Source organism: Lactuca sativa, chromosome 2 (genome assembly GCF_002870075.4).
Source record: "Lactuca sativa cultivar Salinas chromosome 2, Lsat_Salinas_v11, whole genome shotgun sequence".
NCBI classification, from domain to species: Eukaryota; Viridiplantae; Streptophyta; class Magnoliopsida; order Asterales; family Asteraceae; genus Lactuca; species Lactuca sativa.
Window position 1 is genome coordinate 196,532,215 of NC_056624.2, and position 16,911 is coordinate 196,549,125.

The following is a 16,911-nucleotide window of genomic DNA, read 5'->3' on the forward strand; positions in this document are numbered from 1 at the left end:
GGACTTCTGGGGTATTTTGGGAAAATATGAGCATGGTGGGGACATTTAGTCAAGAAGGTCATGATGGGTGTTAACTTATTATTTATGGTGTGATAGTGTGGGATTCCGGAGAGACAGCAGTCAGAGATTTGCAGTACTTCAGCACTATCCTCACTATATCAATAGGTCTAAGGCACCAAGGTCGTCCCTTTGCAGATTGTATTCAGTTATGGCATGATATGTTTTATTAATTACATCCTGGTAGTTAGGATGGTGATATGCTTATGTGTAGTGATCTGGTTAGGTCAGTGTCCCGGTTATAGTATGATGCTATGTTAGTGACCGGTTAGGTCTGTATCCCGATTATTGGGATGTTGCTATGATTAGTGATCTGTTAGATTGGTTTGACTATTATATGATATGAGTTAGCGTATGATATTTATGTGCACATGTTTGTTTGATTGGGAGTTGGGTTGAGGCGGTCCCGCTTTGTGCTGAAGGCCAACATACCCGGTGAGCAGTCCGGATAGGCTGTAGGACCTACGAGGCAGTCCAATCATGTCGAAGGATCGGGAGTGATCCAGATAGGTTGTAGGCCCTGCGAGGCGGTCCATTCAGGCTGAAGGCTCATTATGCATGCTGATTTGTATTTGTGGATGTGATGTGATTATGGTTATATGAGATTGGTATTTTGGGGGAACTCACTAAGCTTTCTGGCTTACAGTTTCAGTTTATTGTTTTAGGTACATCAGGGGATCGCGGCAATGCGAAGGCATGATCGTACAGCTCCTCATGATTTGTTTATGTTTCTGGGAAAACTCTAATATTATACATTTTGAAAACAAAGTTGTAATGATTTTAATGGTTTGAAATGTTTTAAAAGTTCAAATCTGTCTTGAAATTTTTGGGTGTTACAAGTTGGTATTAGAGCCCCGGTTTGACTGAATTGGAGGAGCACTTGTGTGACTCCAGTCTCTAATCAAGGGAAATATTTTTAAAATGATTCTTTTTCAAACGGTTTTCAAAATAAGTAAAGGAGGATGCAAGGTGTACGATCAGCCAGATCTAGTAAGTAGACCCCAAAATACCATACAATTATTTGATTAGGTGATATGTTAGAACAACATGCTAGTACTAGGCTAGGGATCTTCAGGAATTACATGATAAAAATTGTCTGATTGTATGATGCCTGCTAGCCTAGGGTTTCCTTTATATGAGATCGACATCATTACTGTAGTTGTTTAGTGTATGTATCACGATTGTACATAATTAAGATCTTATAGCCCGAGAATGTTTGATTTGGCCTTACGTTATGTTCTTATTGATTAGGGCTTAGGGTAGGATCAGATATTCGAAAGTCTATAGGGTCCAGCGTTATGTATGATTAGCATACACTAATGCTGCAGGGTTAGTGGAAGTTTCATGAATGGGTGGGTTGTGTGAGGCCGATAGGTCAGTTGTGAGTCAGTTAGCCTTCATCTAGGGGTGAGGTTGAGCGACCACCATGTGCATGTGTATTTTTAGGGTGTTGTGGTGATACTTTAGACAAATATGGGTAGGTGTGGAAGGTAGTATGAGCTCGTACTACTGAAAGCACAGGACCCATATGCGTAGAAAGGAAGTCACAAACCCTTGGGTATAGTCGGGAGTTGGTTCCCAGTTATTTATATGGATTATCTGATATCGTTTGGTATATTTCAGAATAGTGATGACGAGACGCTTTGTGACGGGATCTGGATCGGGATCATGATTAGGAGACAGGGGCCAGGAGATGCCAACAACACCTGAGCCTGTGGTGCAGATGGGAACAGATGAGTTAGACGCCATGATTCGAGAGATCCTGCATGATGAGATTGCCACGTTGTTCCAGGCACAACTACCGGAGATGTTTGGGTCTATTAAGACCGCCATGGTCGAGTACTTCGACGAGTGATACGCAGCCCTTGCGAAGACGGCTGCCGCTGCAGCTGCATCGGCTGTAACAGCGACAGGGGAGGAGGAGGAGCCACTCGGAGCTTCCTGTACAGGGACTTCGATAACACGAAGCCCCTACTTTTAATGGGACGCAGGACCCCATCAAGGCTATGAGGTGGATCTTAGATGTGGAGGGGTGTTTCTTTACCTGCTCGTGTCCTACTGACCAAAAGGTCAGGTGTGCTCTAAACCCGCTAAGGTCTGGTGCCAAGGACTGGTGGAGATTGACGACTGGGTCGTACACTGATGATTAGAGAGCTGCTGTTACTTGGGAGCAGTTCAGGGATATGTTTCGCTCCCGATACATTCCACGGGTAGAGCGGGAACGGTTGTCACAGGAGTTTTCGAGTTTGAGACAAGATGGGGAGTCGGTGATGGATATCACCCGCATGTTTACTGAGAGGGCAATGTTCTGCCCAGAGTTTGCTTCCGAGCAGGCTCAGATGACCCATTATCTGAGTATGCTCAAGACTGACATCCGTCAATTTGTGTCTATCCAGCGATGTGATACTCTTCTGGAGTTGCAGGAGGCCTCTAGGCGGCATGAGTTAGAGATTGTGTTGCAGATGAGGGAGCAGCGGCAGGCCCCGACGCAGTCGTAGTCGGCGCCGAAGCGGTCTAAGAGCTCTGATTCTAGGATCGGGGGTTAGCAGAGTCGCACTAGTGAAAAGTGCGACAAGAGTCATTATGGAGTTTTTCGGACGGGTAGTGGGTGCCACAAGTGTGGCAAGGAGGGGCACTATGCTAGGGATTGTCGCCAGACAGCCCCTGCATTGGATATGAGGATATGCTATCACTGTCATCAGGTTGGTCACGTGAAGACCAACTGTCCACAGCTCGCAGTCAGGCCAGCGCAGGCTCCAGCACCGGCTACATTGAGGATATCAAATGGGAGTCCAGTCAAGATAGAGCCTCCAAAGGCTCATGGGGTGCCTTCCAGCTGACAGCAGAGGAGGCCAGGACAACACCGGATGTGGTTGTTGGTATGTTTCTCTCCTTTATTTCATTTATTATAATTGTTTTATGCTTATCTGTTGTACCTATGATTAGGTACATTTTTAGTGAACTCCTTGCCTTCATTGGTTTTATTTGACTCGGGGGCGAGTCGGTCCTTCGTATCTCAGTCGTTTAATAGGGAGTTCAGTGTGCCAGTGGGCGAGTTAGAGTGTCCGTTGCGAGTCTTTATCGCTAACGAACACATGATTTCTGCTTCTTCGGTTTACCGAGGATGTGAGTTGGAGATTTTCGGAGTATCTTTTCCGATAGACTTGATACCGATCCCCATGGGGGAGGTGTGCGTGATTGTAGGGATGGATTAGCTTAGTCGATTCAATGCCATGATAGATTGTGAGGGTCAACGGGTGGTAGTTCGAACCCCAAGTGGGGGAGAACTGATTGAATATGGCAAGGGCACCAGAGTGGGATCAGGGTTTTGCTCAGGTGCCAGAGCTCGACGGTATATTCAGCATGGGTGTGCGGGTTATCTAGCATATGTGGTGGATATGCGGGTTAGGGATCAGACTTCGGTTTCAGATGTTCCAGTGGTTAGGGAGTTTGCCGACGTGTTCCCGGAGGAGTTGCCAGGGATACCTCCGGAGAGACATGCCGAGTTCCGGATCGACCTGGTGTTGGGTGCAGCTCATATAGCCAAGGCGTCGTACCGGTTGGCGCCACTCGAGATTCAGGAGCTGTCTTCACAGCTACAGGAACTGTTGGGCAAGCAATTCATTCGACCTAACAGTTCTCCATGGGGAGCACCGATCCTCTTCGTCGGGAAGAAGGACGGTTCGCACCGGATGTGCATTGATTATAGGGAGTTGAACAAGTTGACGATGAAGAACTGTTATCCACTCCCTAGGATAGATGATCTCCTTGATCAGTTACAGGGTGCATCTTGGTTCTCCAAGATCGATTTGAGGTTGGGGTATCATTACGGTGAAGAACCATTATCCACTCCCTAGGATAGGATGGTGATATGCTTATGTGTAGTGATCTGGTTAGGTCAGTGTCCTGGTTATAGGATGATGTTATGTTAGTTATTGGTTAAGTCTGTATCCCAGGTATTGGGATGTTGCTATGATTAGTGATCTGTTAGATTGGTTTGACTGTTATATGATATGAGCTAGCGTATGATATTTATGTGCACATGTTTGTTTGATTGGGAGTTGGGTTGAGGCGGTCCTGCTTTGTACTGAAGGCCAACATACCCGGTGAGTGGTCCGGATAGGCTGTAGGCCCTGCGAGGCGGTCCAGTCATGCCGAAGGCTCGGGAGCGGTCCAAATAGGTTGTAGGCCCTGCGAGGCGGTCCAGTTAGGCTGAAGGCTCATTATGCATGTTGATTTGTATTTGTGGATGTGATATGATTATGGTTATATGAGGTTGGTATTTTGGGGGAATTCACTAAGCATTCGAGCTTATAGTTTTAGTTTATTGTTTCAGGTACATCAGGGATCGCGGCAAGGCGAAGGCATGATCGTACAACTCCTCATGATTTGTTTATGTTCTGGGAAAAATATGATATTGTACAATTTGAAAACAAAGTTGTAATGATTTTAATGGTTTGAAATGTTTTAAAAGTTCAAATTTATCTTGAATTTTTTGGGTGTTACATAATTTTTAAAGAAAATATTGGATTTTCTGAAAGTATACACTATCATTTTCCATGAAACTGTTACAAATCCTTCTCATACAAAACGCTTATGAACTCACCAGCTTAATTTTGACAATTGTTAAAATCACTTGTATTCTCAGGAAATCAGTAAACATGTAATCAAAGAGTTTTTGGAGGGTAGGGCGTCGCCGCATCACGTTATTTATTTTTGTTATATGCATTTGATGTCAAGAAAACAATGTTTCGACTTTTGAGTACAATGTAAACTTATTAAATGTTCTATTCAATGGTTGTAATGCTTTGATCGCTACTATTCAATTGTTATGATACTGTACATGAAAGTCATCCATCCCCAGACGTTTCCACCGTTCTGGTTTGGGACCTGTTATGAAATGTAACATACAAGTTAGTATTGATATATATCTATATGTATTATGTCTAAATATAGTTATATACCTCTGTACTTTCTTCATGTCCTCAATCTTCCTTCTAATTGAGGGACAAATCTCCAAGTTCCACTCCAGGCCCTTCCTTTTCTAAGTAAACATCCTTTCCATGACATACACTCTAATATCTTCTAACATTGCTATTATTGGTTTTTTTTCTAACTTCCACAATGGCCGCATTAAATGACTCTGATATACCATTTTCAATGGCATCACTGCCACTATTTTCCCTAAAAAATGCCTTAGACGATGTGTTTGTTTTTTTCCATCAGGTGTTCACTGGCATTCATGTCAATTAATATGATCTCCTTCATGATATCTTGAAATTTTGTTGTGGTCGTGGCCTTGGCAGCACCCTAGAAAAGTTTCTTGTATTCAGCTCTTGAGAATTTTCTCTTGAAGTAGGCATAGACATGCCTAGCACATTGTCTATGCTCACATTCTAACACTCTTTCCTTAACTGCCTCAATCAGTCCCTGTTAAGTAACATTTGAATGTCATTATAAATTAAAAATAAAATATAAATATTATTATTAAAAAACAGTTGACTACCTTGTATTGGTTATAGATGATGGTTAGTCCTATGCCTTTCCCATATCAATGTCTTCAAGCAATAGATCCAAAAACCATTGCCAAGTTACCTTATTTTCAACTGCAACAACATCCCATGCTAGAGGATACATTTGGTTATTAGCATCCCTACCAAGAGCTGAAAGTGCCTCACCTCTACAAAGTCCCTTTAAAAAACATCCATCTACACCAATCACTCTTTTACACCCCTCAATCCAACCATCCTTCACACCCTTCAAGCAAATATACATCTTTGAAAAATGGACTGTAGAATTAGACATGATATCCACATCTAATTTCACTATGGAACCTGGATTAGTCCTCAATGGCTCCAAACAATAACTCCTAAGCTTTTCATAGTGTGCCACCAAACTCCCTTGTATCTCATCCATTGCAATTTTGTTTGGCACTTCTACACTGACCGTAACTAACTTTTAGATTAAAATCTATAAGGATTGTTACTGCCATTTTCCTATAAGTTATTCTTGGATTATCTATTATGGTTTCCATCAACTATTTTCCAATCCAACTATACGTGACCATTGCACCTAAATTGAAGGCCCTACAACAGTTGTGTTCAGAGAATATGGACTTAATCTGAAATGATCTTTCTTTACTCATCCAAGCTGCCCACAACCTGAAAGGGCATTTAGACTTCTCTTCACCTTTGCAACATCTAACTAATAATCTACTTGAATCATTTTTTTCATACCACAATTTATACCCATTAGCAACAACATAATTTCTTAACAAATGCTTAACTTCATAACGATCACAAAATTTCATACCTAAGATTGAAACCATTGTATCCAATTTTTGGTTAGGATCATGAACTAGATACTTATGAAGATATTTCTTGACATCTTTCTTATCATCTACAAATCTTGGAGGCCTAGAAATTTTTCTTCTAATGAAAGGATCATCAGATGGTTGTATTTGTATCACTTCCTCATCAGGTTCATGCCCCCATAAACTCATTATCTGAAATCTCAAAGTCTACATCATCATCATCATCATCCGTATTACCATCTATCGATCCATCTTCAACTATCTCTTCTTCAATCCGCTCCATAACTGTCTCTTGACTATGATCAATGTATAAATTGATCATCCCCACATTCTCATATCCAACATCAAGAAAACGTACATAATCATTTTCATCTTCTAAAGCTCTCAACCCATCTCTCAGTGAACGTTTGGAAGACAATAGTAAACATTGATTCTTCCATCCTTGACCAACTTCTTCATATACAAAATGAACTCCATGAAACTCATGCTTCTGAAATCGACATTGCTAACAACCACTTTTACTAGATTGAAATGCACAATCAGTTTGGGGATAAAAGAACATGTATGATTGACTTCGATTGTCAAGTTGGAATCCAGTGTAGTGATTCTGTGGAAATGATGAACAAACGAAGGAGAAGGAGAAGGAAAGGAACCCTAGATTTTAAGGGAAATAACGAAGGAGAAGGCCACATATATTCCCGTAAATCTTTTAACAGGATAACCAACAATATCCGGTAAAATGATATTTTTTTCATTAAAAAAAATAATGGTGTTTTTTTTTTTAGGTTTTTGAAACATTATTACTTTTTTAAGTTATTTTCCCTGATCTTAAACCACCAAAGTTATCAAATGTATTAAAATAATAAAAAAAAAAAATATATTGCTTATAAATGTTCTCTCGGAAGTTCCAACGGAAAAACCCGTTGCTTTCCTCTTTTCCTCCTTTCCAATCCCCTCGGTACCCCCAAATCCCTACCCGCCGTTGCAGCAGATTCATAGCTGTTGAACGGAGGGGTACACGAGATGAAGAGAAGAATTCATACCCGAAACAGACCCTTTAAACAATCAAAAAAACCCGCACAAGAAAATTTCCTTTTTTTAAGGTTTTGCATGGAGACCTAGCAAAACCATATAAACTCAACATTCTATCGATTATATCCACCGATCTTGTGTTGTTTCCGTCAATTTTGCATCTCCCCTCGAGTAATCAACATCATTCGATATTGGGGTTTTATTAAATTTTCTCCTTGATCATGTTCAAATTGGTGAAATTAAAGATCAGTACATCGTGGGTTGGGTAAACTTGATTTCGTTCGATCTTCCTGTTTATTTGGCCGTGTGTACAAAAACCGGTGATTGTATTTCGTATCTGGTTGTTTAGTGTTTTTATGCTCATCGTCATTGCTTCCTCTTATGAAAAGGATAGTGAGTGAAACTGAGAACTTATACATGAATACTTGAAGTCAATATCCTACATCTTTTAAATCATTTTAGATGGGAAATAGATGTGGAGCACCAAGGTGCTTGAAGCATGGATTCTTTGGATCCATATGGCATTCATTATGGTGGTCTAGGTCACCAAATTATATCCAATATGAAAAAAGAAGAGCAAGAAACCAACGTCATCATAAACATAATAAGGTTACCAAACCTGTCCAAAATACACCTCCACATGTAGTAATCATATCCAATGAGGATCATAAACCAGTGAAGCAACAAAGCAAACCAACACAGAAAAATGAGACATCTAACACCCTGAATCCACATCATAGGAGAAGACAGTCAAGTGCAGGTCTTTTAGTTGATAAAGTCTTGAAAAAGAGTACTGGAAATTTAAGAGATCGCTATTCAGTTGGTTCAGAACTGGGACATGGACAATTTGGTACAACTTCCATGTGCACATCAAAGAAAAACGGGAAACAATTTGCTTGCAAATCAATTTCTAAGAGGAAATTAGTAACCGATGATGATGTGGAAGATGTTAGGAGGGAAGTTGAAATTATGCATCATTTGTCAGGACACCCTAATGTGGTTTCCATTGAAGGTGCTTATGAAGATGGTTATGAAGTTCATTTAGTGATGGAACTTTGTAGTGGAGGTGAACTTTTTGATAGAATTTCTAAAAAAGGTCATTATTCTGAACGCAAAGCAGCTGATCTTCTTAAAACTATTGCTAGTGTTATCGAGGCATGTCATTCTTTGGGTGTTATCCATCGGGATCTTAAGCCTGAGAATTTTCTCTTTGTTGATGAAGATGAAGATTCGTCTCTTAAAGCCATAGATTTTGGATTATCGGTTTTCTTTAAGCCAGGTACCTTTTCAAGATCTTGCATGTCAATTACTTCTTCAATGAATTCATGTTGGAATATGTTTGTTCATCATGTTTATGCAGCCTAAATTGCAGGTGAAATCTTTACGGATGTAGTTGGAAGCCCTTATTATGTTGCACCAGAGGTTTTGCAAAGACATTATGGTCCTGAAATAGACATTTGGAGTGCTGGTGTCATCCTTTACGTTCTCCTTTCAGGGGTGCCACCTTTTTGGGGAGGTGTAATTTTGTGAACTGTGAATATTCTCTCTTGTTTTATTTTGGATCATGAACCTTTTTCCTTTCTTTTGGTTACAGAAACACAGGATGATGTATTCTTGGAGATTTTACAGGGTGAACTTGACTTTTCCTTTGATCCATGGCCTTCTATCTCTACAAGTGCTAAGGATCTGATAAAGAAAATGCTAGTTAGAGACCGATGTTGGCGACTAACTGCTCATGAAATTCTTTGTAAGTTTAACTCTTTCTCTTTTTCTCCTTGTAAAGTTTTTGAAAAAAATGTTGTATTTCAATATTCAGTTTTCTTACTTTCTTGATTCTAATTGGTGTGTAGGTCATCCCTGGGTTAGTGTAGATGGTGTTGCTCCAGACAAGCCGCTTGATCCTGCAGTTTTGACTGGTTTGACTCAGTTTTCTGCCATGAATAAGCTCAAAAAAATGGCTCTTAGGGTCATTGCATCAAAGCTCTCAGAAGAAGAAATTGGTGGACTAAAGCAAATGTTTAAGATGATGGATGTTGATAACAGTGGCTATATTACTTTTGATGAACTCAAGGATGGACTCAAGAGATGTGGTGCTGATCTTGACGAATCTGACATTCATGATCTAATTCAGTCTGTAAGTGTCATCTTAAAGAGCTAAATGCAAGAAACAGTAATGTACTTTAATTGATTTGTTTATTATTATTATTAACATATATGTTATCTTTTTGCAGGCTGATATTGATAATAATGGAACTATTGACTATGATGAATTTGTGGCTGCAACTTTGCATTTTACCAAAGTTGATAGAGAGGATCGTTTATTTGCTGCTTTTGCATATTTTGATAAAGATGGGAGTGGTTATATTACACATGATGAACTCCAACAAGCCTGCAAGGAGTTTGGAGTTGCTGATATCCATTTGGAAGAAATTATGAAAGAAGTTGATCAGAACAATGTAAGTCTTTAAATATATATATATACATCTTTTTCTTGCTTTTTGCTAAAATATTGTTTCATTGACTTGAACCCTTGATTATTTTACTAATTGTTTGACAATGTAAGTCTTTAAATATCTTTTTCTTGCTTTTTTGCAAAAAGATTGTTTCTTTGACTTAAACCCTTGATTATTTAGTAACCCTTTTGTTAGTTACCTCTTCATGTACAATCTTTTTCTTGCATTTCACCCAAAAAAGCCATTTCTTTGAGTTGAAAGTTGAATATATGAGTTTTTATTGGTTTTTTTAATTTGCAGGATGGACGTATAGATTATGGTGAGTTTGTTGCAATGATGCACAAGGGAACTACCAATTTGGGAAAGAATCGATCCAGGAATAACTTTATCATTGGATTCAAGGAGCCGTTGGCTGTTTTTTGATTTCAAATATTCTTTTTCTTCATATTTATGCGAATGAATTTCTCATATATTTTTGCAGAAGCATAGATTATTAAATTATCAAAAGATTATGAGTATGAATTCGCAGCTACAGAATGTAACATTTCTTTACATCAATAATTACTTGTCTGTCTTTGAACATGATACAATGGTTTATGCATGAATTACAACACTCCCAGTCGATATGTTCTAGGTAGGGTACAACCATTTTGGCATGGAGTACAACCTCCAGTGCATGTCATGATGCTAAAGAATGAAGTCACAGGCAATATAAGGGTGTAGATGCTAAAAGACATATATATTAATTACTTTTGGTTCTTGTAGCATTGTTAAAAGACAGCATGCATGAAGTGTCTTACAAGAACACAAGATGACAACATCCATAGTTTTAATATTCTAAGTCTTAATCATCAACCATTTCATCGACAAATATACATGTATGTAGGCATACATATATACACTAAGTATACAATATTTTCTTTATAAGTTTACATATTCACTGAGTTGTTTGTACATTATGTTATTAAAAGGTCTTTTAATTGTTTGATTATTGAGTAAAATCTTATGTAACAATCAAATATTGAATTTTATATGAGAAACACTTTCAAATTTAATTTTGATTATGACAGACAAATTTATAATTTGAATTAATAATATGATTATAATATCTCTATTTATTTTGATTGTAGTACTGCAAATTACCCTTCACATGAGCTGGCAGCACATGGGTGTACGCCATACATATACACCAACTAATAATTTGATTAATTGTGAATTATTGAATCAAAGTTGCTTGAGGATATTTTGGTAATATCGCACATATTTAGGCTTGTACTATGCATAATTAGGCTTCGCGTGTTGTAAACCTCGTTTTAAAGACTTGTACTTTATGTATCGAAAAGTGTTCCAACGGATAAAACATAATTATTAACCAACCTCCGTAGGGGCATATTGGTCATTTCACAAAAAATGAAAGTTTTACCCCAGCCCCACCATCTTCATCCATGATCCCCTCACACCCCACTGAAATCTTCTTGTCACACACACACACACATCAAGACGCCATTTTTATAACAGCATTTGAATTTGAAGGCAGAATCTTTGTTTTATTCTTCAGAAGCACAAATCAAACCCTCAAAACTTCATTCAATCGAGGTATTCCGTAGTTTCCTTCCAAATCTGTGATATTTTCATGAATTGCTTTGATTTATTCAGTCCTTTGACTGTTTTCAACCCTTGGTTGACTGTATTTAGCTCAATTTTCGATACTCAAATTCATTGATCTTCGTATTTATCTACTAATTTCAGTAGTGTTAATTGAAATTTTAGTATGAAAGTGAGTGTTCCTACCTGATGGATGTCGGTTTGTCTAGGCTGAAAATGACAACAGTGGCATCAAAATTCCCCGAATCTGAGATTTTTCAAGGTTTCGAAACTTAAATCTCGGAAAATCCGTACGGGTTTTGTTTACTTTTGTTCGATTCGTGTGGGTTCAATTGAAATCGCGAAAGCGAATGCTCAAACAGTTTATAATTCACTATCCAAGAAATTTACTGATTTCAAATGTTTTGATCCGTTAACTTCGATGAAAAATGATTTTGAATCTGTGCTATCTCTTTTGACGAAATTTGAATAGGGATGGAGCCTGGCAATGGGGTTCATACGGAAGATGAAAATGGTGTTATAAACGTGGTAGATCATGAAAACTCGAATGAAGTTGAGGAAGGTCTCGAATCAACAAAAGTGGAAGTGAGTGAATCTTCTGAGAATGTTAATGCCACCAAAATACCAAATTCAAGTGAGGTTACTACTAATGGTAATGGAGGTACTTCAAAGAACAATAAAGTGGCCAAAAATGGTTCTAAAGGTAGCATATTGGCTCGTAAGCCAAAACCCCATCTAACTCAAAGTTTATCTTTCCCTTCTAAACCCCAAAACCCTAATTCCATGAGAGCTAGCATTGATGGGCACCCTGGTAAGCAGCCAGCCACAGTATCAAATGGAAATGCCATGAATCCTGCTAATAGAAGAGCTTCAACAGGAGTAAAAACAAAGGAAAAGAGTGCAAGTATTGATGGCACACCTTCTAGAAGAGCTACTTTGGATTCGGTTCGCGTGTCACGTGTAAATTCCTTTTTACCCCTTTCTTTGTAGCCTTAATTTGTTGTGTTCTTATGTTTTTATTGTTGTTTGTTTTGTTTGTTTTAGCCTAGGAAATCTAATGGAAGTGAAGATGCCCCTGATGGGCAGCATAAGAACAGTGTGATTGGCTTTTCTTCAAGGTTGGAAGAGCGTGCTGAAAAGAGAAAAGAGGTACTTACTTACTTACTTAATCATGTTGTATATAATGTATCCTTGTTGTTTATTTCCATCAAGTTGTTGATGTATGTAACCCATATATTAATCATGTTTGATCTTTGTGTAGTTCTTTTCAAAGATAGAGGAGAAGATTCATGCGAAAGAAGCGGAGAAAACCAACTTGCAAGAAAAGTCAAAGGTTTTGGCTTGTGAAATCTTTAGTCAATGAATGTTTTAATCGGGTGACAAAGTTTGTATTTTTGACTTGGTCAAAGTTGCAAATGCAGGAAAGCCAAGAAGCAGAGATCAAGCAGTTGAGGAAGAGCTTGATGTTTAAAGCTGCACCAATGCCAAAGTTTTACAAAGAGCCACCCCCAAAAGTTGACTTGAAGAAGGTACTTGTAACGCTTTGACTTTGAACTTATTTCTGTCAAAATTTTCATGCATGAGGTTTAAACATACAAATTTTAGCAGGTTTATAAGATTCATGGTTAGTGGAAAATTGCTTCATTTAGAAGCTATTATAGAGGACATCTTGCATGATATTGCATCTTTGCACTAAACATACCTTACACCAAAATAACATGTATTTCATTTCGAAAAAAAGTTATTGAATTGCCCTAGGTACATAGGCTTTTCTGTTCAGATATTTTCAGATAAATGAAGTTTTTTTTTTCTTAGTTGAAAATGGGACTTTGATTTCCTTTTCACTTTTTCAAGTCTCAATTTCTTTAACAACCTAATGACCCTTTAGTATAACCCTTACTTTACAACATAGCCACTTCATCTTGCAAAATATGCATTCCACTAACTTAAATCTGCAATCTTTCTGATTGAAACTCTAAAATATTCTTAATTTATCAAGATGGTAGTAGTACCAAAAAAAGGTTCTGAAAGTGATTAAATTTGATAAATCAGATAAGCTATGATTTTGACTTTTGACAAAAAGAGGCATGACACTATGGTTAACTACCTACTGTAGGGTTAAAGCTTAGGTGTTGCTTCTTTTTGAGATAAAGGAGATTTGACTTAATATATATGCGTGTTTCTTTTTGACTTAATGCATAAAGAACGACTTAATAGAGAAAAAGAGAAAAATAGGCTTTCCGCTTTCCCCATTAAATTTATTCAATTTTTACAAGTTTGCCCTCATTTATTTTTTCTTCCTTTTTCTCAAATAATAGAGTTTAGAAGTGTGATTTGATATCAAAGGACTCAACTGTGGTACCAATAGTATTGTAGTATTATTGTACTACCAACTTAGCTTTGTAAAATGAGGAAAATACAAAAAAGAACACCAAAATATTTATACTAGTTATAATTTATAAAACCCGTATGTTTTTTTCAACTTCAATAAAACTTATCATTTTAACCAAATCAGCTTTCCACTAACCTTTATTTAACAAAAACCTATTATTAAAACTCACTCCATTGGATTAATCTTTCCAAAACCTTTTTTTTTTAATTAACAAGTTTATCATCATCTATCTTCGATCTTTATAAAAGCCCCTCATCTAATTTGTCATATTAAGTATATGTGTTATATTTCTCAAATTAATATTACTTTACATTAATGATATAATTTTCTGTAGTATATATTCATTTCTTACTTTGTATATCTAATAAAGTAGAATAACTAGTCAAAAAATAATAAATAATTAATATGCACATATTATTAATGTTTAAAATGAAATGTTATTCAATACATTTCTCAAAATATAAGTGTTATAAAGATCTTTTTTCGTTTTCTGTTTTGGTTTTTTGTCAAACCTCAGTTATGGATAAGCTAGCATGCCAAATAGGGCTTAGTGTCTGGTGAGGCCACTAAAGTGCTTATAAGCTGGCTTATTATAAAGCTATTTGAGATCTCTTATTATTAAGCTCCTTGAGCTTTTTCACAAGTTTTCCAAATATATCCATATATGCTAAAACTTTTTTTACAATTTTGTTTTACATGTTTTATAAAACTTAGTATTTTTACATTTTTTACAATATCTTCTACAACTGTTTTTGCAATTTTTTCTACAACTTCTTTTACAACTTTTCCCATTGTTCTTCTACATATTCGTTTTTTGCAACTTCTTTTTAAGATTTTTCATTTTGACAAACTAGTGTTTTTACATATTTGTTTTCATGCACGTAAAGTTGTAAAAAACATGTAAAACTCATATTTTGCATATTCGCTTCTACAAATTTGTTAAAAAAAGTTGTAGAAGAACTTAGTAAAAATAAGCTGTGCAAAAAGTTGTCAAAAACGTAATTTAAAAAAAAGTAAATTTGTAAAAAAAAAAAAAAAAAAAAAAAACTAAGAGGCCATTCGGGACAACTTTCATGGTTGGTCTTTATGCATTAAAGTGTATAAATTGGTGCTTTATAGACATTTGAAATAGTTTTTTAGCCAAATTTGGTGTTAACACGTTTTAGTTATATATTTAAATGTCCTTTTATGTCATTTTGCAATTGCCATTTAGCTTGTCAGCTAGTTTTTACCAAACGCTGTTACTTTTTCAGCTACCAATAGCTTATTAGACAAAAGCTAGCTTTTCAGCTAGTCTGCCAAACATAGCCCTAGGCTCAACATTTAAAAATAATTCAAGAGTAATCAAACTACAAAAAAATCATATAATTCGTTAGTAAACCCAAATATGACTATGAATTATGGTGTATATACATTGGATGTAAACATATTAATTTATTTACACCAGATTTGATGTAACCTACATTGATCCTCTTACGCCCAACTTACATCCTTGGGGTAAAATATAGAAAAACACAAACAAATTTTCACAATTTTATAAAAAAAGCAGATGAATCGATAAAATGGTGATTGTACATTGTTTTTTTTTTTTTGTATTTTTCCCACCTGCAAAACCGCATAACCATGAAAAATAAGGTTTGTATCTATAAAGTAGTAAAGGTAGAGATTATGTTATTATATATTATATAATTTAATAGTTTATTTTATACTTTTTGTATAGATACCAACAACACGCCCAAAATCTCCAAAACTTGGCCGGAACAAGAGCAATGTGGGTACACCCACCACAACAAATGGTGACAAAGACAAAGACACTACTGCTCCTGTTGCTGTTTCCAAGAAACCACTCAGAAAATCTGTATCCAAAAATGAAGTCAAACCTGGAAAGTCAAAGGAAAAGCCTGTAAAAACACAAGTCCAAGCTCAAGAAGAAGAAGAAGAAGAAGAGAAACCATCCAATGAAATCCCATCTCCAAATCCTCTTCAAGTTGAAGCTCGGATAGAAGAAGAAGAAGAAGTCAATGGTGAGTGTGAGCCTCCTGTTTTGTCCGCAGACATCGTTGTTGGGGGTTAAAAAGTTAAAATTTAAAACAACCTTGTTATAATGTTTAATATCTCTCTGTATCTAATAGGCTTCTTCTTTTTTTTTTTTTTTTGTTGTTTTTCAAGTTGTTAAGGTTTCTTCTGTGTTGTGAATAGCGACTGTAAGTTACTGGTCACATGTTGTATGAGTCGGTTTTTTCTGTTGTTTATTCGTTTATATGATGTTGTATGAATCTTTTTGTTTTCCTTTAAAACCAAAGTTGTAAAATTTGCGGAAACTGGTTTGGATCTTTCGCTTTGTGAAATGTGAATTGAAATGGATTTATTTATTTTTATCATATGCTTCATTCTTTTACAGTAAGGAAAGGAGTATATATTATTTTTTTTATCCTCTCTTTTTATTAAATTGATTTGGAAGAAGATACTAAATATAAATGAAGCATATCAGTTGGAGAAAGGGCCAGCTAAGATGTAGTTGGTGGTGTTCATCAATCATTAACCTAACAAGTAATAAGTATACATTCAATTCAACCAAATATATCAGTCAACATCTCACCAAGCTTATATTTTCATCCCACAGTATCCCTAAATAATTAAAATTTGAATTATTTAGATCCACATAAAATTCTATATATTGTCTGTTAATTTTTTTTTAATAAATGTACACTCAATTTATCAAAAGGGCATCTTTGAAACCTATGTTTTATACCGTATAATAGCATAACATCAAATTTGATGTTCTATTAAAATTAAATATATTGTTTAAGTTTCACAAGTTTAAAATGGTCCTTCAATTTGGAATTTATGTATTTTTTGTTTACTGGTATTTTTAGTAATATAAAACATAATATACATTTTTAAATAAAACAAATAAGTGACATGTATTGCAATCTAGTAATCTGATAAAACACACAACTAATCATATACCATTTTTTAATAATATAGTTTATAAAGGTATTAAAAAAAATGATACAAGTCAGCTTTAATTGATAATTATAAGGGCTCCTTTAAAATAT

General features: G+C 36.3%; 2 protein-coding genes across 4 annotated transcripts; both read left to right on the plus strand.

Moving 5' to 3' along the window:
* The first annotated feature begins 7,253 nt into the window (after positions 1–7,253).
* Positions 7,254–10,437, plus strand: LOC111899809 (calcium-dependent protein kinase 26). Its single transcript, XM_023895670.3, has 6 exons — positions 7,254–8,681; positions 8,775–8,918; positions 8,997–9,149; positions 9,253–9,536; positions 9,634–9,858; positions 10,156–10,437. The coding sequence occupies exons 1-6, from the start codon at positions 7,865–7,867 to the stop codon at positions 10,276–10,278; spliced, it is 1,746 nt and encodes a 581-aa protein (XP_023751438.1). The 5' UTR covers positions 7,254–7,864; the 3' UTR covers positions 10,279–10,437.
* Positions 10,438–11,285: 848 nt separating this feature from the next.
* On the plus strand, positions 11,286–16,233 carry LOC111899808 (protein WVD2-like 4). Of its 3 annotated transcripts, XM_023895668.3 has the most exons (7): positions 11,348–11,451; positions 11,670–11,722; positions 11,933–12,420; positions 12,505–12,609; positions 12,722–12,793; positions 12,870–12,989; positions 15,573–16,233. In XM_023895668.3, exons 2-7 carry the CDS (start codon positions 11,677–11,679, stop codon positions 15,924–15,926), a joined length of 1,185 nt encoding a protein of 394 aa, XP_023751436.1. In that variant the 5' UTR covers positions 11,348–11,451; positions 11,670–11,676; the 3' UTR covers positions 15,927–16,233. The 3 variants fall into 3 exon arrangements, with proteins under 3 accessions (XP_023751434.1, XP_023751435.1, XP_023751436.1); XM_023895666.1 differs by lacking the exon at positions 11,670–11,722 and having other exon boundaries at positions 11,286–11,451; XM_023895667.1 differs by lacking the exon at positions 11,670–11,722 and having other exon boundaries at positions 11,286–11,451; positions 12,882–12,989.
* The last annotated feature ends 678 nt before the right edge of the window (positions 16,234–16,911 follow it).